The sequence below is a fragment of the Oncorhynchus nerka genome, linkage group LG10, assembly GCF_034236695.1.
Source record: "Oncorhynchus nerka isolate Pitt River linkage group LG10, Oner_Uvic_2.0, whole genome shotgun sequence".
NCBI lineage: Eukaryota > Metazoa > Chordata > Actinopteri > Salmoniformes > Salmonidae > Oncorhynchus > Oncorhynchus nerka.
In genome coordinates, this window is record NC_088405.1 from 2,200,245 (window position 1) to 2,227,710 (window position 27,466).

General features: G+C 43.6%; 1 protein-coding gene across 1 annotated transcript in view; it reads left to right on the top strand.

The window, feature by feature from the left end:
• The window catches only part of LOC135573598 (AT-rich interactive domain-containing protein 5B-like), a 168,158-nt gene that overhangs the window by 98,963 nt on the left and 41,729 nt on the right, over positions 1 to 27,466 (top strand). Inside the window, 2 exon segments of the mRNA XM_065022861.1 lie at positions 20,798 to 20,916; positions 24,813 to 25,017. Coding sequence (XP_064878933.1) covers positions 20,798 to 20,916; positions 24,813 to 25,017 — 324 coding nt within the window.

A 27,466-nucleotide genomic window follows, 5' to 3' on the forward strand; every position in this document is an offset into this window, starting at 1 on the left:
CAACAGTAGTCCACTACCCTATGGGCCCTGGTCAACAGTAGTGCACCAGCCCATGGGCCCTGGTCAACAGTAGTTCACTACCCTATAGACCCTGGTCATCAGTAGTGCACTACCCTATAGACCCTGGTCAACAGTAGCCAACTATCCTATGGGCCCTGGTCAACAGTAGTCCACTACCCTATGGGCCCTGGTCAACAGTAGTGCACCAGCCCATGGGCCCTGGTCAACAGTAGTGCACCAGCCCATGGGCCCTGGTCAACAGTAGTCCACTACCCTATAGACCCTGGTCAACAGTAGTGCACTACCCTATAGGCCCTGGTCAACAGTAGTGCAATAGCCCATGGGCCCTGGTCAACAGTAGTGCACTACCCTATAGACCCTGGTCAACAGTAGTGCACTACCCTATAGGCCCTGGTCAACAGTAGTGCACTACCCTATAGGCCCTGGTCAACAGTAGTCCACTACCCTATAGACCCTGGTCAACAGTAGTGCACTAGCCCATGGGCCCTGGTCAACAGTAGTGCACTACCCTATAGGCCCTGGTCAACAGTAGTGCACTTCCCTATAGGCCCTGGTCAACAGTAGTGCACTACCCTATAGGCCCTGGTCAACAGTAGTCCACTACCCTATAGACCCTGGTCAACAGTAGTGCACTAACCCATGGGCCCTGGTCAACAGTAGTGCACTACTCTATAGGCCCTGGTCAACAGTAGTGCACTAGCCCATGGGCCCTGGTCAACAGTAGTGCACTAGCCCATGGGCCCTGGTCAAAAGTATATTGAGAACAGGGAGCCATTTGGGACGTATGCCATCGTTGTAAAATCCTTTGGCTACAGAGTAACAACATCAATGTGTAGGAAGATCCAGAATAAAAAGAAGAAAATAAACTTTGAATGGAAATGTCATCATGAATACGGTGGCTCTGCCGTCTCACACTGAATATGTGGACAACTACAAATACCTAGCTGTCTGGCTAGACTTTAAACTCTCCTTCCAGACCCACGTTAAACATCCCCAATCCAAAATGAAATCTAGAATCGGCTTCCTATTTCACAACAAGCCTCCTTCACTGTTCATCCCCAAAGCCAACTTCTCTTTTGGCCGCCTTTCCTTCCAGTTCTCTGCTGCCAATGACTGGAACAATTTTTTTTTAAATCACTGAAGTTGAAGACTCATATCTTCCTCACTAACTTTAAGCGTCAGCTGTCAGAGCAGCTTACAGATCATTGCACCTGTTCACAGCCCATCTGTAAATAGCCCGCCCAACTACCTCATCCCCATACAGTTATTTATATTTTGCTCCTTTGCTCCCCAGTATCTCTACTTGCACATTAATCAGGTCGCAGTTGTAAATGAGAACTTGTTCTCAGCTGGGCTACCTGGTTAAATAAAGGTGAAATAAAAAATAAAATATATAAATATACATAGGAATCACTCCAAATCATGTGTTATGGCTCTTCAACCTCTCCCATGTCGTTGAGTCAGAGCTGTCTATCTAATAGAACTCAAAGGGTTTTCTTTAATGGAAGCTTCTCTAATGTCAAATATGTAAAGTGTGGTGTACCGCAGGGCAGCTCTAAATGCCCTCTACTCTTTTCTATTTTTACCAAATGACCTGCCACTGGCAATAAACAAAGCATGTGTGTCCATGTATGCTGAGGATTCAACCATAAACACATCAGCAACCACAGCTAATGGAGTCACTGAAACCCTTAACAAAGAGTTGCAGTCTGTTTTGGAATGGATGGTCCTGAACATCTCTAAAACTAAGAGCGTTGTATTTGGTAGAAAATCATTCCCCATGTTCTAGAGCTTAACTGCATCTGGTAATGAATGGTGTGGCCGTTGAACAAGTTGAGGAGACTAAATTACTTGGCGTTACCTTAGATTGTAAACTGTCATGGTCAAAACATATACATTCAATGGTTGTAAAGGCAGGGAGAGGTCTCTCCGTAATAAAGAGATGCTCAGTTTTTTTGACACCACACTCCAAAAAGCAAGTCCTGCAGCCTCTAGTTTTGTCTTATCTTGATTATTGTCCAGTCATGTTATCGACTGCTGCAAGGAAATACCTACACTACCGTTCAAAAGTTTGGGGTCACTTAGAAATGTCCTTTAAAATAACATCAAATTGATCGGAAATACAGTGTAGACATTATTACTGTTGTACATTTCCTGAACTGAACTGTCAGCTTCATTAAATAGTACCCGTAAAACACCGGTCTCAACGTCAACAGTGAAGAGGCGACTCCGGGATGCTGGCCTTCTAGGCAGAGTTCCTCTGTCCAGTGCCTGTGTTCTTTGCCCATCTAAATCTTTTATTTTTATTGGCCAGTCTGAGATATGGCTTTTTCTTTGTATCTCTGCCGGCGTCGCCTCCTCACTGTTGACGTTGAGACTGGTGTTTTGTGGGTACTATTTAATGAAGCTGCCAGATGAGGACTTGTGAGCCGTCTGTTTCTCAAACTAGACACTCTAATGTACTTGTCCTCTTGCTCAGTTGTGCACCGGGGCCTCCCACTCCTCTTTCTATTCTGGTTAGGGCCAGTTTGTGCTGTTCTGTGAAGGGAGTAGTACACAGCGTTGTACGAGATCTTCAGTGTCTTGCCAATTACTCACATGGAATAGCCTTCATTTGTCAGAGCAAGAACAGACTGACGAGTTTCAGAAGAAAGTTTTTTGTTTCTGGCCATTTTGAGCCTGTAATCGAACCCACAAATGCTGATGCTCCAGATACTCAATTAGTCTACAGAAGACTAGTTTCAGCTGTGCTAACATAATTGCAAAAGGGTTTTCTAATGATCAATTACCCTTTTAGAATGATAAACTTGGATTAGCTAACACAACGTGCCATTGGAACACAGGAGTGATGGTTGCTGATAATGGGCCTCTGTACGCCTATGTAGATATTCTGTAAATAAAATCTGGCGTTTCCAGCTACAATAGTAGTTTACAACATTAACAATGTCTACACTGTATTTCTGATCAATGTGATGTTATTTTAATTGACAAAACATTTGCCTTTCTTTCAAAAACAAGGACATTTCTAAGTGACCCCAAACTGTTGAACCGCAGTGTAGTTAAGCTGCAGCCCAGAACAGAGCAGCACGTCTTGTTCTTCGTCGTAATCAGAGGGCTGATGTAAATACTATGCTGCCAGTCTCTCTTGGCTCAGAGTAGAGGGGAGACTGACTGTAATCAGAGGGCTGATATTAACACTGCTGCCAGTCTCTCTTGGCTCAGAGTAGAGGGGAGACTGACTGTAATCAGAGGGCTGATATTAACACTGCTGCCAGTCTCTCTTGGCTCAGAGTAGAGGGGAGACTGACTGTAATCAGAGGGCTGATATTAACACTGCTGCCAGTCTCTCTCTTGGCTCAGAGTAGAGGGGAGACTGACTGTAATCAGAGGGCTGATATTAACACTGCTGCCAGTCTCTCTTGGCTCAGAGTAGAGGGGAGACTGACTGTAATCAGAGGGCTGATATTAACACTGCTGCCAGTCTCTCTTGGCTCAGAGTAGAGGAGAGACTGACTGTAATCAGAGGGCTGATATTAACACTGCTGCCAGTCTCTCTTGGCTCAGAGTAGAGGGGAGACTGACTGTAATCAGAGGGCTGATATTAACACTGCTGCCAGTCTCTCTTGGCTCAGAGTAGAGGGGAGACTGACTGTAATCAGAGGGCTGATATTAACACTGCTGCCAGTCTCTCTTGGCTCAGAGTAGAGGGGAGACTGACTGTAATCAGAGGGCTGATATTAATACTGCTGCCAGTCTCTCTTGGCTCAGAGTTGAGGGGAGACTGACTGTAATCAGAGGGCTGATATTAACACTGCTGCCAGTCTCTCTTGGCTCAGAGTAGAGGAGAGACTGACTGTAATCAGAGGGCTGGCCAGTCTCTCTTGGCTCAGAGTTCAGGAGAGACTGACTGTAATCAGAGGGCTGATATTAACACTGCTGCCAGTCTCTCTTGGCTCAGAGTAGAGGGGAGACTGACTGTAATCAGAGGGCTGATATTAACACTGCTGCCAGTCTCTCTTGGCTCAGAGTAGAGGAGAGACTGACTGTAATCAGAGGGCTGATATTAACACTGCTGCCAGTCTCTCTTGGCTCAGAGTTGAGGAGAGACTGACTGTAATCAGAGGGCTGGCCAGTCTCTCTTGGCTCAGAGTTGAGGAGAGACTGACTGTAATCAGAGGGCTGATATTAACACTGCTGCCAGTCTCTCTTGGCTAAGAGTTGAGGGGAGACTGACTGTAATCAGAGGGCTGATATTAACACTGCTGCCAGTCTCTCTTGGCTCAGAGTAGAGGGGAGACTGACTGTAATCAGAGGGCTGATATTAACACTGCTGCCAGTCTCTCTTGGCTCAGAGTAGAGGGGAGACTGACTGTAATCAGAGGGCTGATATTAACACTGCTGCCAGTCTCTCTTGGCTCAGAGTAGAGGGAGACTGACTGTAATCAGAGGGCTGATATTAACACTGCTGCCAGTCTCTCTTGGCTCAGAGTAGAGGAGAGACTGACTGTAATCAGAGGGCTGATATTAACACTGCTGCCAGTCTCTCTTGGCTCAGAGTAGAGGGGAGACTGACTGTAATCAGAGGGCTGATATTAACACTGCTGCCAGTCTCTCTTGGCTCAGAGTAGAGGGGAGACTGACTGTAATCAGAGGGCTGATATTAACACTGCTGCCAGTCTCTCTTGGCTCAGAGTAGAGGGAGACTGACTGTAATCAGAGGGCTGATATTAACACTGCTGCCAGTCTCTCTTGGCTCAGAGTAGAGGGGAGACTGACTGTAATCAGAGGGCTGATATTAACACTGCTGCCAGTCTCTCTTGGCTCAGAGTAGAGGGGAGACTGACTGTAATCAGAGGGCTGATATTAACACTGCTGCCAGTCTCTCTGGCTCAGAGTAGAGGGAGACTGACTGTAATCAGAGGGCTGATATTAACACTGCTGCCAGTCTCTCTTGGCTCAGAGTAGAGGGGAGACTGACTGTAATCAGAGGGCTGATATTAACACTGCTGCCAGTCTCTCTTGGCTCAGAGTAGAGGGGAGACTGACTGTAATCAGAGGGCTGATATTAACACTGCTGCCAGTCTCTCTTGGCTCAGAGTAGAGGGGAGACTGACTGTAATCAGAGGGCTGATATTAACACTGCTGCCAGTCTCTCTTGGCTCAGAGTAGAGGGGAGACTGACTGTAATCAGAGGGCTGATATTAACACTGCTGCCAGTCTCTCTTGGCTCAGAGTTGAGGAGAGACTGACTGTAATCAGAGGGCTGATATTAACACTGCTGCCAGTCTCTCTTGGCTCAGAGTAGAGGGGAGACTGACTGTAATCAGAGGGCTGATATTAACACTGCTGCCAGTCTCTCTTGGCTCAGAGTAGAGGGGAGACTGACTGTAATCAGAGGGCTGATATTAACACTGCTGCCAGTCTCTCTTGGCTCAGAGTAGAGGGGCTCAGACTGACTGTAATCAGAGGGCTGATATTAACACTGCTGCCAGTCTCTCTTGGCTCAGAGTAGAGGGGAGACTGACTGTAATCAGAGGGCTGATATTAACACTGCTGCCAGTCTCTCTTGGCTCAGAGTAGAGGGGAGACTGACTGTAATCAGAGGGCTGATATTAACACTGCTGCCAGTCTCTCTTGGCTCAGAGTTGAGGGGAGACTGACTGTAATCAGAGGGCTGATATTAACACTGCTGCCAGTCTCTCTTGGCTCAGAGTAGAGGGGAGACTGACTGTAATCAGAGGGCTGATATTAATACTGCTGCCAGTCTCTCTTGGCTCAGAGTTGAGGGGAGACTGACTGTAATCAGAGGGCTGATATTAACACTGCTGCCAGTCTCTCTTGGCTCAGAGTAGAGGAGAGACTGACTGTAATCAGAGGGCTGGCCAGTCTCTCTTGGCTCAGAGTTCAGGAGAGACTGACTGTAATCAGAGGGCTGATATTAACACTGCTGCCAGTCTCTCTTGGCTCAGAGTAGAGGGGAGACTGACTGTAATCAGAGGGCTGATATTAACACTGCTGCCAGTCTCTCTTGGCTCAGAGTAGAGGGAGACTGACTGTAATCAGAGGGCTGATATTAACACTGCTGCCAGTCTCTCTTGGCTCAGAGTAGAGAGGGCTGGCCAGAGAGTTGAGAGAGACTGACTGTAATCAGAGGGCTGATATTAACACTGCTGCCAGTCTCTCTTGGCTCAGAGTAGAGGGGAGACTGACTGTAATCAGAGGGCTGATATTAACACTGCTGCCTGAGTCTCTGCCAGTCTGGCTCAGAGTAGAGGGGAGACTGACTGTAATCAGAGGGCTGATATTAACACTGCTGCCAGTCTCTCTTGGCTCAGAGTAGAGGAGAGACAGTAATCAGAGGGCTGAGCTGCCAGGGCTCAGAGACTGACTGTAATCAGAGGGCTGATATTAACACTGCTGCCAGTCTCTCTTGGCTCAGAGTAGAGGGGAGACTGACTGTAATCAGAGGGCTGATATTAACACTGCTGCCAGTCTCTCTTGGCTAGAGGAGACTGAGAGAGGGCTGATATTAACACTGCTGCCAGGGCTCAGAGACTGACTGTAATCAGAGGGCTGATATTAACACTGCTGCCAGTCTCTCTTGGCTCAGAGTAGAGGGGAGACTGACTGTAATCAGAGGCTGATATTAACACTGCTGCCAGTCTCTCTTGGCTCAGAGTAGAGGGAGACTGACTGTAATCAGAGGGCTGATATTAACACTGCTGCCAGTCTCTCTTGGCTCAGAGTAGAGGGGAGACTGACTGTAATCAGAGGGCTGATATTAACACTGCTGCCAGTCTCTCTTGGCTCAGAGTAGAGGGGAGACTGACTGTAATCAGAGGGCTGATATTAACACTGCTGCCAGTCTCTCTTGGCTCAGAGTAGAGGGAGACTGACTGTAATCAGAGGGCTGATATTAACACTGCTGCCAGTCTCTCTGGCTCAGAGTAGAGGGGAGACTGACTGTAATCAGAGGGCTGATATTAACACTGCTGCCAGTCTCTCTTGGCTCAGAGTGAGAGGGGAGACTGACTGTAATCAGAGGGCTGATATTAACACTGCTGCCAGTCTCTCTTGGCTCAGAGTAGAGGGGAGACTGACTGTAATCAGAGGGCTGATATTAACACTGCTGCCAGTCTCTCTTGGCTCAGAGTAGAGGGAGACTGACTGTAATCAGAGGGCTGATATTAACACTGCTGCCAGTCTCTCTTGGCTCAGAGTAGAGGGAGACTGACTGTAATCAGAGGGCTGATATTAACACTGCTGCCAGTCTCTCTTGGCTCAGAGTAGAGGGGAGACTGACTGTAATCAGAGGGCTGATATTAACACTGCTGCCAGTCTCTCTTGGCTCAGAGTAGAGGGGAGACTGACTGTAATCAGAGGGCTGATATTAACACTGCTGCCAGTCTCTCTTGGCTCAGAGTAGAGGGGAGACTGACTGTAATCAGAGGGCTGATATTAACACTGCTGCCAGTCTCTCTTGGCTCAGAGTAGAGGGGAGACTGACTGTAATCAGAGGGCTGATATTAACACTGCTGCCAGTCTCTCTTGGCTCAGAGTAGAGGGGAGACTGACTGTAATCAGAGGGCTGATATTAACACTGCTGCCAGTCTCTCTTGGCTCAGAGTAGAGGGGAGACTGACTGTAATCAGAGGGCTGATATTAACACTGCTGCCAGTCTCTCTTGGCTCAGAGTAGAGGGAGACTGACTGTAATCAGAGGGCTGATATTAACACTGCTGCCAGTCTCTCTTGGCTCAGAGTAGAGGGGAGACTGACTGTAATCAGAGGGCTGATATTAACACTGCTGCCAGTCTCTCTTGGCTCAGAGTAGAGGGAGACTGACTGTAATCAGAGGGCTGATATTAACACTGCTGCCAGTCTCTCTTGGCTCAGAGTAGAGGGGAGACTGACTGTAATCAGAGGGCTGATATTAACACTGCTGCCAGTCTCTCTTGGCTCAGAGTAGAGGGGAGACTGACTGTAATCAGAGGGCTGATATTAACACTGCTGCCAGTCTCTCTTGGCTCAGAGTAGAGGGGAGACTGACTGTAATCAGAGGGCTGATATTAACACTGCTGCCAGTCTCTCTTGGCTCAGAGTAGAGGGGAGACTGACTGTAATCAGAGGGCTGATATTAACACTGCTGCCAGTCTCTCTTGGCTCAGAGTAGAGGGGAGACTGACTGTAATCAGAGGGCTGATATTAACACTGCTGCCAGTCTCTCTTGGCTCAGAGTAGAGGGGAGACTGACTGTAATCAGAGGGCTGATATTAACACTGCTGCCAGTCTCTCTTGGCTCAGAGTAGAGGGAGACTGACTGTAATCAGAGGGCTGATATTAACACTGCTGCCAGTCTCTCTTGGCTCAGAGTAGAGGAGAGACTGACTGTAATCAGAGGGCTGATATTAACACTGCTGCCAGTCTCTCTTGGCTCAGAGAGGCTCAGAGGGCTGATATTAACACTGCTGCCAGTCTCTCTTGGCTCAGAGTAGAGGGGAGACTGACTGTAATCAGAGGGCTGATATTAACACTGCTGCCAGTCTCTCTTGGCTCAGAGTAGAGGGGAGACTGACTGTAATCAGAGGGCTGATATTAACACTGCTGCCAGTCTCTCTTGGCTCAGAGTAGAGGGAGACTGACTGTAATCAGAGGGCTGATATTAACACTGCTGCCAGTCTCTCTTGGCTCAGAGTAGAGGAAAGAGACTGACTGTAATCAGAGGGCTGATATTAACACTGCTGCCAGTCTCTCTTGGCTCAGAGTAGAGGGAGACTGACTGTAATCAGAGGGCTGATATTAACACTGCTGCCAGTCTCTCTTGGCTCAGAGTAGAGGGGAGACTGACTGTAATCAGAGGGCTGATATTAACACTGCTGCCAGTCTCTCTTGGCTCAATCAGAGCCTTATTAAAACTGCTGCCAGTCTGTTCTTGGCTCAGAGAGGGGAGACTGACTGTAATCAGAGGGCTGTATTAACAGCTGCCAGTCTCTCTTGGCTCAGAGTAGGAGAGACTGACTGTAATCAGAGGGCTGATATTCTGCTGCAGTCTCTCTTGGCTCAGAGTAGAGGGGAGACTGACTGTAATCAGAGGGCTGATATTAACACTGCTGCCAGTCTCTCTTGGCTCAGAGTAGAGGGGAGACTGACTGCATCACTTCTTATTTTATTAAGAAACATTGTGTTTAAAATCCCAAATTGTTTGCATAGTCAACTTACACACAGTTCTGACACACACACTTACCCCACCAGAGGTCTTTTCACAGTCCCCAAATCCAGAACAAATTCAAGAAAGAGTACAGTATTATATGAAGCCATTATTTCATGGAACTTCCTTCCATCTCATATTGCTCAAATAAACAGCAAACCTGGTTTCAAAAAACAGATAAAGCAACACCTCACGGCACAACGCCTCTCCCCTATTGGACCCAGATAATTTGTGTGTATGTAGTGATGTGTAGGCTGTGTGTGTATGTAGTGATGTGTAGGCTGTGTAGGCTATGTGTGCCTTTTTAAAAATGTTTAATGTACTTCTGTTCTTGTCTATTGATGTATTATGTTTCATGTTTCATGTTTCATGTTTCATGTTTCGTGTTCTGTGTTCTGTGTTCTGTGTGGACCCCAGGAAGAGTAGCTGCTGCTTTTGCAACAGCTAATGGGGATCCTAATAAAATAACCCCCAAAATACCAATTATATGTTAGTAAAATACCATTATCCAAATGTTCAAACAACACCATTCTACATTACTGTACTAAAAACTCCCGGGAGGCCTAGCATTACATATTGGCTTCTGCCTCTCTCCCATACCACCATCCAGATGTGAAGTTCCACACTATTACAGAGAGAGCTGCCGGCCAGGAAGAGCCTTGAGACATAGAGCAGAGTGGTGAGGGAGGGAGGGAGGGGAGGGAGGGAGGGAGGGAGGGAGGGAGGGAGGGGAGGGGAGGGGAGGGGGAGGAGGGGAGGGAGGGAGGGTTGTTCATATAAAAACAACAAGAATTTGGGGTTTCGTCCAGTATGTCTGCAGGGTCAATGTTTTGAAATTACAATGCCAAGCTCAAATACCTACATGCCAGATCATTCCCCTGGCATTCATGTTCCCACGTAATGATTGTCACTCTCTAGCAAGGGGGGCCACTGATGTTTCCAGGCAGCCCCCACGATAATAAAATGGCTTTAATGGAGGTTCGTTAGAAAGGTTTGTGTCCCAAATGGCACCATCTTCCCTACATACAGATAGAATATAGTATACACATAGTCTATAGACACATAGAATATAGTATACACATAGTCCATAGACACATAGAGATAGAATATAGTATACACATAGTCTATAGACACATAGAATATAGTATACACATAGTCCATAGACATATAGAATATAGTATACACATAGACATATAGAATATAGTATACACATAGTCCATAGACATATAGAATATAGTATACACATAGTCCATAGACATATAGAATATAGTATACACATAGTCCATAGACATATAGAATATAGTATACACATAGTCCATAGACACATAGAATATAGTATACACATAGTCTATAGACACATAGAATATAGTATACACATAGTCTATAGACACATACAGATAGAATATAGTATACACATAGTCTATAGACACATAGAATATAGTATACACATAGTCTATAGACACATAAAATATAGTATACACATAGTCTATAGACACATACAGATAGAATATAGTATACACATAGTCTATAGACACATAGAATATAGTATACACATAGTCTATAGACACATCGAATATAGTATACACATAGTCTATAGACACATCGAATATAGTATACACATAGTCCATAGACATATAGAATATAGTATACACACAGTCTATAGACACATACAGATAGAATATAGTATACACATAGTCTATAGACACATACACATAGAATATAGTATACACATAGTCTATAGACACATAGAATATAGTATACACATGGTCTATAGACACATACACATAGAATATAGTATACACATAGGCTATAGACACATAGAATATAGTATACACATAGTCTATAGACACATAGAATATAGTATACACATAGTCCATAGACACATACAGATAGAATATAGTATACACATAGTCTATAGACACATAGAATATAGTATACACATAGTCCATAGACACATAGAATATAGTATACACATAGTCTATAGACACATAGAATATAGTATACACATAGTCTATAGACACATAGAATATAGTATACACATAGTCTATAGACACATAGAATATAGTATACACATAGTCTATAGACACATACGGATAGAATATAGTATACACATAGTCTATAGACACATACAGATAGAATATAGTATACACATAGTCTATAGACACATAGACACATAGAATATAGTATACACATAGTCCATAGACACATACAGATAGAATATAGTATACACATAGTCTATAGACACATAGAATATAGTATACACATAGTCCATAGACACATAGAATATAGTATACACATAGTCTATAGACACATAGAATATAGTATACACATAGTCCATAGACACATAGAATATAGTATACACATAGTCTATAGACACATACGGATAGAATATAGTATACACATAGTCTATAGACACATACAGATAGAATATAGTATACACATAGTCTATAGACACATACACATAAAATATAGTATACACATAGTCTATAGACACATAGAATATAGTATACACATAGTCTATAGACACATAGAATATAGTATACACATAGTCTATAGACACATAGAGATAGAATATAGTATACACATAGTCCATAGACATATAGAATATAGTATACACATAGTCTATAGACACATAGAATATAGTATACACATAGTCCATAGACACATAGAATATAGTATACACATAGTCTATAGACACATACACATAGAATATAGTATACACATAGTCTATAGACACATAGAATATAGTATACACATAGTCTATAGACACATAGAATATAGTATACACATGGTCTATAGACACATAGAATATAGTATACACATGGTCTATAGACACATAGAATATAGTATACACATAGTCCATAGACACATAGAATATAGTATACACATAGTCCGTATACACATAGTCCATAGACACATAGAATATAGTATACACATAGTCTATAGACACATAGAATATAGTATACACATAGTCTATAGACACATAGAATATAGTATACACATAGTCCATAGACACATAGAATATAGTATACACATAGTCCGTATACACATAGTCCATAGACACATAGAATATAGTATACACATAGTCTATAGACACATACGGATAGAATATAGTATACACATAGTCTATAGACACATACAGATAGAATATAGTATACACATAGTCTATAGACACATACAGATAGAATATAGTATACACATAGTCTATAGACACATACACATAGAATATAGTATACACATAGTCCATAGACACATAGAATATAGTATACACATAGTCCATAGACACATACAGATAGAATATAGTATACACATAGTCTATAGACACATACACATAGAATATAGTATACACATAGTCCATAGACACATAGAATATAGTATACACATAGTCTATAGACACATACGGATAGAATATAGTATACACATAGTCTATAGACACATACAGATAGAATATAGTATACACATAGTCTATAGACACATACACATAGAATATAGTATACACATAGTCCATAGACACATAGAATATAGTATACACATAGTCCATAGACACATACAGATAGAATATAGTATACACATACACATAGAATATAGTATACACATAGAATATAGTATACACATAGTCTATAGACACATAGAATATAGTATACACATAGTCTATAGACACATAGAGATAGAATATAGTATACACATACACATAGAATATAGTATACACATAGTCCATAGACACATAGAATATAGTATACACATAGTCTATAGACACATACACATAGAATATAGTATACACATAGTCTATAGACACATAGAATATAGTATACACATAGAATATAGTATACACATAGTCTATAGAGACATAGAATATAGTATACACATAGAATATAGTATACACATAGTCCATAGACACATAGAATATAGTATACACATAGTCCATAGACACATACAGATAGAATATAGTATACACATAGTCTATAGACACATAGAATATAGTATACACATAGTCTATAGACACATAGAATATAGTATACACATGGTCTATAGACACATAGAATATAGTATACACATAGTCTATAGACATATAGAATATAGTATACACATAGTCTATAGACACATAGAATATAGTATACACATAGTCTATAGACACATAGAATATAGTATACACATAGTCTATAGACACATAGAGATAGAATATAGTATACACATAGTCTATAGACACATAGAATATAGTATACACATAGTCTATAGACACATACAGATAGAATATAGTATACACATAGTCTATAGACACATAGAATATAGTATACACATAGTCTATAGACACATAGAATATAGTATACACATGGTCTATAGACACATAGAATATAGTATACACATAGTCTATAGACATATAGAATATAGTATACACATAGTCTATAGACACATAGAATATAGTATACACATGGTCTATAGACACATACAGATAGAATATAGTATACACATAGTCCATAGACACATACAGATAGAATATAGTATACACATAGTCTATAGACACATAGAATATAGTATACACATAGTCTATAGACATATAGAATATAGTATACACATAGTCTATAGACACATACAGATAGAATATAGTATACACATAGTCCATAGACACATAGAATATAGTATACACATAGTCCATAGACACATACAGATAGAATATAGTATACACATAGTCTATAGACACATAGAATATAGTATACACATAGTCCATAGACACATAGACTATAGACACATAGAATATAGTATACACATAGTCCATAGACACATAGTCTATAGACACATAGAATATAGTATACACATAGTCCATAGACACATACAGATAGAATATAGTATACACATAGTCTATAGACACATAGAATATAGTATACACATAGTCTATAGACACATAGAATATAGTATACACATAGAATATAGTATACACATAGTCCATAGACATATAGAATATAGTATACACATAGTCCATAGACACATAGAATATAGTATACACATAGTCCATAGACACATAGAATATAGTATACACATAGTCCATAGACATATACAGATAGAATATAGTATACACATAGTCCATAGACACATAGATTATAGTATACACATAGTCCATAGACACATAGAATATAGTATACACATAGTCCATAGACACATAGAATATAGTATACACATAGTCTATAGACACATAGTCTATAGACACATAGAATATAGTATACACATAGTCCATAGACACATAGAATATAGTATACACATAGTCCATAGACATATACAGATAGAATATAGTATACACATAGTCCATAGACACATACAGATAGAATATAGTATACACATAGTCCATAGACACATAGAATATAGTATACACATAGTCTATAGACACATAGAATATAGTATACACATAGTCCATAGACACATAGAATATAGTATACACATAGTCTATAGACACATAGAATATAGTATACACATAGTCTATAGACACATAGAATATAGTATACACATAGTCCATAGACACATACAGATAGAATATAGTATACACATAGTCCATACAGATAGAATATAGTATACACATAGTCTATAGACACATACAGATAGAATATAGTATACACAGTCTATAGACACATAGAATATAGTATACACATAGTCTATAGACACATAGAATATAGTATACACATAGTCCATAGACACATACAGATAGAATATAGTATACACATAGTCTATACAGATAGAATATAGTATACACATAGTCTATAGACACATACAGATAGAATATAGTATACACATAGTCTATACAGATAGAATATAGTATACACTAGGTGAGGCAGGGGAAACATTTTGCTTCAACAGTATTTGACATGAGATCCTCTCTAAGCTTTACAGGAATATGACTCTAAACATAAACACCTCCACCATTGGCATTCCTGTCTCCTCTGAAATTGCTGAAACCATTTATTGCTACTACTGTCTCAAAGGTACTATTTAAGTGAGTCTCAGAGACAGTCAGAAAGTTATCTATTTCATGAACCTTGTTTCTTAGGCTACATATGTGAATATGTGCTATTTTTAACACTTTTCTGGGATTTCTTGATTGTTTTTATTGCTTTACTGGGAGGCTTATCAGAGGTAGACATGACTGGGGTATTTATATTGGAGCTGGTAGTGCAGGGTGAGCCTTCACACAGTGGACTTCCTACTAGGGCAAACCTCTTCAGTGCTAACAGTCTAACTCAAATCAAATCACATGTATTTATATAGCCCTTCGTACATCAGTTGATATCTCAAAGTGCTGTACAGAAACCCAGCCTAAAACCCCAAACAGCAAGCAATGCAGGTGTAGAAGCACGGTGGCTAGGAAAAACTCCCTAGAAAGGCCAAAACCTAGGAAGAAACCTAGAGAGGAACCAGGCTATGTGGGGTGACCAGTCCTCTTCTGGCTGTGCCGGGTGGAGATTATAACAACATGGCCAAAGATGTTCAAATGTTCATAAATGACCAGCATTTATCACAGACAGAACAGTTGAAACTGGAGCAGCAGCACGGCCAGGTGGACTGGGGACAGCAAGGAGTCATCATGCCCGGTAGTCCTGAGGCATGGTCCTAGGGCTCAGGTCCTCCGAGAGAGAGAAAGAAAGAGAGAATTAGAGAGAGCATACTTCAATTCACACAGGACACCAGATAGGACAGGAGAAGTACTCCAGATATAACAAACTGACCCTAGCCCCCCGACACAAACTACTGCAGCATAAATACTGAACTCTTGTTCATTGTTGCATAATTACTGCATTCAACAGCTGTAGGATTGACAGACGCATTCAGGGGAGCTAGAGGTACACATATTAGGTTAATTACAGTACATTATGACTGACAACACCCCTGGGACAATGTAGCAGCAGTACGACAACTCAGCAACACAATGGTAGGGATTATCTGATTATTGTTGATAAATCAAATCAAATATTATTTGTCACTTGTGCTGAATACAACAACCTTACTGTGAAATGCTGACTAACCAACAATACAGTTTTAAGAAAATAGAGTTAAGAAGTTTTTACAAAGTAAGCTAAAGTAAAGAAAATAACAATAACGAGGCATTTTACAGAGGGTACCGGTACCGATTCAGTGTTCAGGGGTAGAAGCTGTTCAGCAGTCTGGCTTGGGGGTAGAAGCTGTTCAGCAGTCTAATGGCTTGGGGGTAGAAGCTGTTCAGCAGTCTAATGGCTTGGGGGTAGAAGCTGTTCATCAGTCTGATGGCTTGGGGGTAGAAGCTGTTCAGCAGTCTATTGGCTTGGGGGTAGAAGCTGTTCAGCAGTCTGATGGCTTGGGGGTAGAAGCTGTTCAGCAGTCTGATGGCTTGGAGGTAGAAGCTGTTCATCAGTCTATTGGCTTGGGGGTAGAAGCTGTTCATCAGTCTGATGGCTTGGGGGTAGAACCTGTTCATCAGTCTATTGGCTTGGAGGTAGAAGCTGTTCATCAGTCTATTGGCTTGGGGGTAGAAGCTGTTCAGCAGTCTGATGGCTTGGAGGTAGAACCTGTTCATCACTCATATGGCTTGGGGGTAGAAGCTGTTCATCAGTCTAATGGCTTGGAGGTAGAAGCTGTTCATCAGTCTAATGGCTTGGGGTAGAAGCTGTTAAGAAGCCTTTTGGACCTAGACTTGGCGCTCAGGTACAACTTGCCATATGATAGCAGAGAGAACAGTCTGTGACTTGGGTGACCGGACACCGTCTAGTATATAGGTCCTGGATGGCAAGAAGCTTGGCCGCGGTGATGTACTGGGCTGTACGCACTACCCTCTGTAGCACCTTTTGGTCAGATGCCGACGAATTGCCTTTCCATGCAGTGATGCAACCAGTCAGGATGCTCTCGATGGTTCAGCTGTAGAACGTTTTGAGGATCAGAGGACCCAAATCTTTGTTGTGCCCTCTTCATGACTTTCTTTGTGTGTTTGGACCATGATAGTTTGTTGGTGAACTTGAAACTCTCGGCCCTGTCGATGTGAATGGGGGGGGGGTGTTTGGCCGTCGATGTGAATGGGGGTGTTTGGCCGTCGATGTGAATGGGGGGGGTGTTTGTTTCCTGTAGTCCATGATCATCTCCTATGTTGTGTGAGAGGTTGTTGTCCTGGCACCACATCAGGTGTCTGACGTCCTAGTCCCAGGGTCCTTAGCTTAGCTTCTCTGGGATATGTGGGGCGGTAGCGTCCCACCTCGCCAACAGCCTGTGAAATTGCAGGGTGCCAAATTCAAAAAACAACAGAAATCCCATAATTAAAATTCCTCAAACATACAAGCATTTTAAAGATAAACTTCTCGTAAATCTGTAACGGTTTTCTTCCGCTGAAGGAGAGGAGGACCAAAATGCAGCGTGGTTAGTGTTCAACATCTTCAACTTGTAGTGACTCCCAGCCTGTGAACGGGACCGTTATCATCTGACACTAATTAGCATAACGCAACGGACATAAATCTTCCTAGAAAATATTCATATTCATGAAAATCACAAGTGAAATATATTGGAACACAGCTTAGCCTTTTGTTAATCACCCTGTCATCTCAGATTTTCAAAATATGCTTTACAGCCAAGGTTAGACAAGCATTTGTGTAAATTTATCATAGCCTAGCATAGCATTATGCCTTGCTAGCAGCAGGCAAACTTGTCACGGAAATCAGAAAAGCAATCAAATGAAATCGTTTACCTTTTGATTAACTTCGGATGTTTTCACTCACGAGACTCCCAGGTAGACAGCCAAAGTTAATTTTTTCCCCAAAAGATTATTTTTGTAGGCGAAATAGCTCCGTTTGTTCTTCACGTTTGGCTGAGAAATCACCCGGAACTTGCGGTCACCACAACGGTGAAAAATATTCCAAATTAGCTCCATAATATCGACAGATACATGGCAAACGTTGTTTATAATCCATCCTCAAGGTGTTTTTCTATTATCTATTCGATAATATATCCGTCGGGACAATTCCTTTTTCTCTAGGACCGATTGTAGTAATGGCTACCTCTGCACTTTACGCGAGAATCTCTCTCGGAGCCACCATGTGACCACTTACGCAATGTGCCCCCATACGGCTATTCTTTAACAGAAATGCGTAAAACTACGTCACAATGTTGTAGACACCTTGGGGAATACGTAGAAAGCATAAGCTCGTTGATGGTACATTCACAGCCATATAGGGAGTCATTGGAACGCAGCGCTTTCAAAACCTGGGGCACTTCCGGATTGGATTTTTCTCAGGCTTTCGCCTGCAACATCAGTTCTGTTATACTCACAGACAATATCTTTACAGTTTTGGAAACGTTAGAGTGTTTTCTATCCAAAGCCGTCAATTATATGCATATTCTAGCATCTTTTCCTGACAAAATATCCCATTTAAAACGGGAACATTTTTTTTCTCCAAAAAAGAAAATACTGCCCCCTAACACCAAGAGGTTAATATAGACGATCAACGAGAACACTGCAAAATACAAAACAATACATGTGAAAACCGAAACAGTCCTATCTGGTGCAATGACACAAAGACAGAAGACAACCACCCACCAACCCCAACACAAAACAAGCTACCTAAATATGGTTCCCAATCAGAGGCAATGACTAACACCTGCCTTTGATTGAGAACCATAACAGGCCATACATAGAAACGGAAAAACTAGACACACAACATAGAATGCCCACCCAGCTCACGTCCTGACCAACACTAAAACAAGAAAAACACAAAAGAACTATGGTCAGAACGTGACAAAATCCAGCCACAGTGTCCGATTTCAAATAGGCTTTACGGCGAAAGCACACCAAACGATTATGTTAGGTCAGCACCTAGTCACAGAAAACCATACAGCCATTTTCCAGCCAAGGAGAGAGCTCACAAAAATCAGAAATAGCGATTAAATGAATCACTAACCTTTGATGATCTTCATCAGATGGCACTCACAGGGCTTCATGTTACACAGTAAATGTGTATTTTGTTTGATAAAGTTAATCTTTATGTCCAAAAACAGAAACTGATGTGTTATGATCCGAAATGCATTGTCTCAAACAAACATCCGGTGAAAGTGCAGAGAGCCACATCAAATACCAGAAATACTCATCATAAACATTGATAAAAGATACAAGTGTTATGCATGGAAATATAGATAAACTTCTCCTTAATGCAACCTTAATGCATCCGCTGCTTTTTAGTTAGCTTTGTGACAGTATCAAAAATACATTTTGGATTGTTCTTATTCTCCTGAAATAAGTTGGATGAATAGGATGATGGAGCAGCAGTAAGGGCTCTTCGATACGGCACGGTACTGTCTTTCCAAGCTAGTCAGAAGACTTCCAGTTTGGTGGAGCAGCAGTGAGGACTCTTCAATACTGCACGGTACTGTCTTTCCAAGCTAGTCAGAAGACTTCCAGTTTGGTGGAGCAGCAGTGAGGGCTCTTCGATACTGGATGGTACTGTCTTTCCAAGCTAGTCGGAACACTTCCAGTTTGGTGGAGCAAGCAGTGAGGGCTCTTCGGTACGGCACGGTACTGTCTTTCCAAGCTAGTCGGAAGACTTCCAGTTTCCTGTAAATGGTGGTCCGATCGATTCCTCCACGATTATGAGGAAAAACATTAATAAGATCCACAATATTTATTCCACAGGACAAAACTAGGTCCAGAGTATGACCGTGGCAGTGAGTAGGTCTGGAGAGATGTTGGCTCCAAAAGCCTTTTGGAGTGGGTCTGTGGACTTTTCCATGTCAATATTATAGTCACCAAAAATGTGAATATTATCTGCTCAACGCAGTCTTGAAATGTGTGGACAGAGTCCAGGAGCCAAGATGATTTGGTTGGACTCCGTCATTCCTGTAGAGCAACTTCTGTTCCCAGGAGGTGTGAAAGTTCTCTATAAAAATTATGAATCTTAGGGTAGGGGGGACACAGAATGGTTATATATATATATATATATATATGAATATATATGAATATATATATATGAGAGAGAGAGAGAGAGAGAGAGAGAGAGAGAGAGAGAGAGAGAGAGAGAGAGAGAGAGAGAGAGATCTGCTGTATTGTGGTGCAGCTGGGAGGGTTGACATGATATCAGGTCCACACTCCTCAGTGTGTTTCTGTCTCCTCAGTGTGTTTCTGTCCCCCTGCCTCCTCAGTGTGTTTCTGTCTCCCCAGTGTGTTTCTGTCTCCCCAGTGTGTTTCTGTCCCCCTGTCTCCTCAGTGTGTTTCTGTCTCCTCAGTGTGTTTCTGTCCCCCTGTCTCCTCAGTGTTTCTCTGTGTCTCTGACTCCTCTGTGTCTCTGACTCCTCTGTGTCTCTGACTCCTCTGTGTCTCTGACTCCTCTGTGCCTCTTTGTCTCTGCATTTCTGACTCCTCTGTGTCTCTGACTCTATATTGTCTCTGACTCCTCTGTGTCTCTGACTCCACAGTGTCTCTTTGTCTCTGACTCTATATGGTCTCTGACTCCATATTGTCTCTGACTCCATATTGTCTCTGACTCCATATTGTCTCTGACTCCACAGTGTCTCTGTGTCTCTCACTCCATTGTGACTCCACTCTGTTGACAACAGTGTTTCTCTCTCTCTCCTCTAGCTCCCAACCTGAAGGGCCGGCCTCGGAAAAAGAAGCTGTCCGTCTCGCAACGCTGCGACTCCCAGAATACACCAGCAGGCAAGGAGACGTGCAACACAGAGGGCAAGGCCCCTGCCAAGGTACAACATCGGATAGCAATAGCATTAGCACTGGTCTCTCCTCTGGGCCCCCAGGTACAGCATCTGATAGCAATAGCATTAGCACTGGTCTCTCCTCTGGGCCCCCAGGTACAGCATCTGATAGCAATAGCATTAGCACTGGTCTCTCCTCTGGGCCCCCAGGTACAGCATCTGATAGCAATAGCATTAGCACTGGTCTCTCCTCTGGGCCCACAGGTACAGCATCTGATAGCAATAGCATTAGCACTGATCTCTCCTCTGGGCCCACAGGTATTGCATTCATTACTATTTAGTAATTGATTAGGATCCCCAAGACTACTAACGCAGCAGCTACTCTTCCTGGGGTCCACACAAAACATAGAACATGACATAATACAGACCATTGGTAGACACTAACTCTGGGACTGAACTACATAGAACATGACATAATACAGACCATTGGTAGACACTAACTCTGGGACTGAACTACATAGAACATGACATAATACAGACCATTGGTAGACACTAACTCTGGGACTGAACTACATAGAACATGACATAATACAGACCATTGGTAGACACTAACTCCGGGACTGAACTACATAGAACATGACATAATATAGACCATTGGTAGACACTAACTCTGGGACTGAACTACATAGAACATGACATAATACAGACCATTGGTAGACTAACTCTGGGACTGAACTACATAGAACATGACATAATACAGACCATTGGTAGACACTAACTCTGGGACTGAACTACATAGAACATGACATAATACAGACCATTGGTAGACACTAACTCTGGGACTGAACTACATAGAACATGACATAATACAGACCATTGGTAGACACTAACTCTGGGACTGAACTACATAGAACATGACATAATACAGACCATTGGTAGACACTAACTCTGGGACTGAACTACGTAGAACATGACATAATACAGACCATTGGTAGACACTAACTCTGGGACTGAACTACATAGAACATGACATAATACAGACCATTGGTATATACTGACTCTGGGACTGAACTACATAGGTTTAAAATGATATGTTCACACCGACACACACCTTGACATTCAGCCCTCTCACAGATACAGTTCCACATTCAGCCGGCTCACAGATACAGTTCCACATTCAGCCGGCTCACAGATACAGTTCCACATTCAGCCGGCTCACAGATACAGTTCCACATTCAGCCGGCTCACAGATACAGTTCCACATTCAGCCGGCTCACAGATACAGTTCCACATTCAGCCGGCTCACAGATACAGTTCCACATTCAGCCGGCTCACAGATACAGTTCCACATTCAGCCGGCTCACAGATACAGTTCCACATTCAGCCGGCTCACAGATACAGTTCCACATTCAGCCGGCTCACAGATACAGTTCCACATTCAGCCGGCTCACAGATACAGTTCCACATTCAGCCGGCTCACAGATACAGTTCCACATTCAGCCGGCTCACAGATACAGTTCCACATTCATAAAATGAACTAAACTATCAGCCGGCTGGCCTTCACTTCACCTCCTTCACCCCTGCTCATAAACAGTGTACCGGAGGAGCTTCACATATTGTCCTTCACTCCCATTCAGCTCCCAAGCAAAAAGGCAATTGCTCATAGCGTGGAACTGAGAAAAATGGCTTTTATTTACCTTGGTTTCACAGTAGCTCTATGCAGTTACTGCTAACATGACCTCCATTTTCTCCTGAACACAAGACAAAAGAGGCAGGATACTTGTCCACATGATTAAGCATGTATTTAATGTAGCAAAAAAAGATATGAACTCATTTTCGACCAAATGAGCAGTTACTGCCTTTTTGCTTGGTAGGGTAGAATACTGATACCGATAATGATAGTAATATCGTAAACCATAGCAATAACAACAGCGATAGCATTAGCGCTAGTGATAGCTTTATCAATAGCGATAGTATAAGCAATAGCATTAGCGTTAGCGATAGATTTAGCCTCTATTGGGGCTCCAGGTATAGTATTAGTTCGCGATAGCATTATCCTTTTCAGAGGGCCTCTCTCTCCCTCCTCTCTACTCCACAGAGGCTGGTCTCCAGACTATCTCTCTCCTCTTGGCCCAGACCCAAAGTTGCCGTAGATACTTCTACTGTTTGCTCTCAGATATTTTGGTTTCTCAAATGACTGCCTCGCCTGGTTTACCAACTACTTCTCAGATAGAGTTCAGTATGTCAAATCGGAGGACCTGTTGTCCGGTGCCACAGGGTTCAATTCTCGGGCCGACTCTTTTCTCTGTATACATCAATGATGTCGCTCTTGCTGCGGGTGATTCTCTGATCCACCTCTACGCAGACGACACCATTCTGTATACATCTGGCCCTTCTTTGGACACCTTGATAAAAACCTGTTGTGACTAGGGGGCAGTATTTTCATTTTTGGGAAAAAAACGTTCCCGTAGTAAACGGGATATTTTGTCAGGACAAGATGCTAGAATATGCATATAATTGACAACTTAGGATAGAAAACACTCTAAAGTTTCCAAAACTGTAAAAATATTGTCTGTGAGTATAACAGAACTGATGTTGCAGGCGAAAGCCTGAGAAAAATCCAACCCGGAAGTGCCTCATGTTTTGAAAGCGCTGAGTTCCTATGCATCCCTATTGAGCAGTGAATGGGCTATCAACCAGATTACTCTTTCTCCGTATTCCCGAATGTGTCTACAGCATTGTGATGTAGTGTTACGCATTTATGTTGAAGAATACCCGTAAGCGGCTACATTGCGCAAGTGGTCACCTGATGCTCCTAGAGAGATTCTCGCGTAAAATACAGAGGTAGCCATTACTCCAATCGGTCCTACTGAAAAACTAATTGTCCCTGTTGATATATTATCGAATAGATATTTGAAAAACACCTTGAGGATTGATTATAAACAACGTTTGCCATGTTTCTGTAGATATTATGGAGCTAATGTGGAAAAAAGTTTGGCGTTTCGCTATTTCGCCAACAAAAATAATATTTTGGGAAAAAAAAGGAACATTTGCTATCTAACTGGGAGTCTCGTGAGTGAAAACATCCGAAGCTCATCAAAGGTAAACGATTTAATTTGATTGCTTTTCTGATTTCCGTGACCAAGTTACCTGCTGCTAGCTGGACAAAATGCTATGCTAGGCTATCGATAAACTTACACAAATGATTGTCTAGCTTTGGCTGTAAAGCATATTTTGAAAATCTGAGATGACAGGGTGATAAACAAAAGGCTAAGCTGTGTCTCAATATATTTCATTTGTGATTTTCATGAATAGGAATATTTTCTAGGAATATTTATGTCCGTTGCGTTATGCTAATTAGTGTCAGGCGATGATTACGCTCCCTCATGCGGGATGGGGAGTCATTAGAGGTTAACTAAATTTGCAGGTTTAAATTGTTTTGTTGCTATAACAGCCTCCACTCTTTCCGCTAGATGTTGGAACATTGCTGAGGGGACTGTCTTCCATTCAGAGCGTTAGTGAGGTCGGGCACTGATGTCCGTTGCTCTAATGTCCATCTCTGCCCCCATCTCTGCCCTCATGTCCATCTCTGCCCTCGTGTCCATCTCTGCCCTCGTGTCCATCTCTGCCCCCATCTCTGCCCTCGTGCCCATCTCTGCCCTCATGCCCATCTCTGCCCTCATGCCCATCTCTGCCCTCATGCCCATCTCTGCCCTCATGCCCATCTCTGCCCTCATGCCCATCTCTGCCCTCATGCCCATCTCTGCCCTCATGCCCATCTCTGCCCTCATGTTCTTCTCTGCCCTCATGTTCTTCTCTGCCCTCATGTCCATCTCTGCCCTCATGTCCATCTCTGCCCTCATGTCCATCTCTGCCCTCATGTCCATCTCTGCCCTCATGTCCTTCTCTGTTCTCATGTCCTTCTCTATCCTCTGTGTCTTCAGGTGAAGCCTGAGTTCAAGGCAGTGCTGTCCAGGTGGCCTAAAGGAATCAGTAGAGGCAGCAGCTGCTGTAAGAGGGTCTCCCCTAAAGGAGGAGGAGGTGAGGAGTGTCCTCCTGATGGACAGGCCTTCCTAGTAGCTCTGTATAAATACATGAAGGAGAGGAGGACGCCCATAGAGCGGATCCCCTACCTGGGCTTCAAACAGAGTACGTAGAAGCCTCCTTTTACTGCCTCTATCTTTCTGGAGCCAACACCTCTGTTTTCTCACTAGATGCTGTCAGTCTGTCTGTCAGGCCACCAGGGTCAGGTGCTGCTGTGTCAACATGGTATCAGCCCTGCATTGAGTCCAGGAACAACGATGCTAACATGTGGCAGCACAGCAGAACAGAGCAGAACACAGCAGAGCAGAACACAGCAGAGCAGAACACAGCAGAGCAGAACACAGCAGAGCAGAACACAGCAGAGCAGAACAGAACAGAGCAGAACACAGCAGAGCAGAACACAGCAGAGCAGAACACAGCAGAGCAGAACACAGCAGAACACAGCAGAGCAGAACACAGCAGAGCAGAACACAGCAGATCAGAGCAGAACACAGCAGATCAGAGCAGAACACAGCAGAGCAGATCAGAGCAGAACACAGCAGAGCAGAACACAGCAGAACACAGCAGAACAGAGCAGAACAGAGCAGAGCAGAACACAGCAGAGCAGAACACAGCAGAGCAGAACACAGCAGAGCAGAACACAGCAGAACAGAGCAGAGCAGAACAGAGCAGAACAGAGCTGAACATTTACATTTACATTTACATTTAAGTCATTTAGCAGACGCTCTTATCCAGAGCGACTTACAAATTGGTGCTTTCACCTTATGACATCCAGTGGAACAGCCACTTTACAATAGTGCATCTAGGTCTTTTAAGGGGGGAGGGGAGAAGGATTACTTTATCCTATCCTAGGTATTCCTTAAAGAGGTGGGGTTTCAGGTGTCTCCGGAAGGTGGTGATTGACTCCGCTGTCCTGGCGTCGTGAGGGAGTTTGTTCCACCATTGGGGGGCCAGAGCAGCGAACAGTTTTGACTGGGCTGAGCGGGAACTGTACTTCCTCAGTGGTAGGGAGGCGAGCAGGCCAGAGGTGGATGAACGCAGTGCCCTTGTTTGGGTGTAGGGCCTGATCAGAGCCTGGAGGTAGTGAGGTGCCGTTCCCCTCACAGCTCCGTAGGCAAGCACCATGGTCTTGTAGCGGATGCGAGCTTCAACTGGAAGCCAGTGGAGAGAGCGGAGGAGCGGGGTGACGTGAGAGAACTTGGGAAGGTTGAACACCAGACGGGCTGCGGCGTTCTGGATGAGTTGTAGGGGTTTAATGGCACAGGCAGGGAGCCCAGCCAACAGCGAGTTGCAGTAATCCAGACGGGAGATGACAAGTGCCTGGATTAGGACCTGCGCCGCTTCCTGTGTGAGGCAGGGTCGTACTCTGCGGATGTTGTAGAGCATGAACCTACAGGAACGGGCCACCGCCTTGATGTTATTTGAGAACGACAGGGTGTTGTCCAGGATCACGCCAAGGTTCTTAGCGCTCTGGGACGAGGACACAATGGAGTTGTCAACCGTGATGGCGAGATCATGGAACGGGCAGTCCTTCCCGGGAGGAAGAGCAGCTCCGTCTTGCCGAGGTTCAGCTTGAGGTGATGATCCGTCATCCACACTGATATGTCTGCCAGACATGCAGAGATGCGATTCGCCACCTGGTCGTCAGAAGGGGGAAAGGAGAAGATTAATTGTGTGTCGTCTGCATAGCAATGATAGGAGAGACCATGTGAGGTTATGACAGAGCCAAGTGACTTGGTGTATAGCGAGAATAGGAGAGGGCCTAGAACAGAGCCCTGGGGGACACCAGTGGTGAGAGCACGTGGTGAGGAGACGGATTCTCGCCACGCCACCTGGTAGGAGCGACCTGTCAGGTAGGACGCAATCAAGCGTGGGCCGCGCCGGAGATGCCCAACTCGGAGAGGGTGGAGAGGAGGATCTGATGGTTCACAGTATCGAAGGCAGCCGATAGGTCTAGAAGGATGAGAGCAGAGGAGAGAGAGTTAGCTTTAGCAGTGCGGAGCGCCTCCGTGATACAGAGAAGAGCAGTCTCAGTTGAAATGACTAGTCTTGAAACCTGACTGATTTGGATCAAGAAGGTCATTCTGAGAGAGATAGCGGGAGAGCTGGCCAAGGACGGCACGTTCAAGAGTTTTGGAGAGAAAAGAAAGAAGGGATACTGGTCTGTAGTTGTTGACATCGAAGGGATCGAGTGTAGGTTTTTTCAGAAGGGGTGCAACTCTCGCTCTCTTGAAGACGGGAGGGACGTAGCCAGCGGTCAGGGATGAGTTGATGAGCGAGGTGAGGTAAGGGAGAAGGTCACCGGAGATGGTCTGGAGAAGAGAGGAGGGGATAGGGTCAAGCGGGCAGGTTGTTGGGCGGCCGGCCGTCACAAGACGTGAGATGTCATCTGGAGAGAGAGGGGAGAAAGAGGTCAGAGCACAGGGTAGGGCAGTGTGAGCAGAACCAGCGGTGTCGTTTGACTTAGCAAACGAGGATCGGATGTCGTCGACCTTTTCAAAATGGTTGACGAAGTCATCTGCAGAGAGGGAGGAGGGGGGAGGGGGAGGAGGAT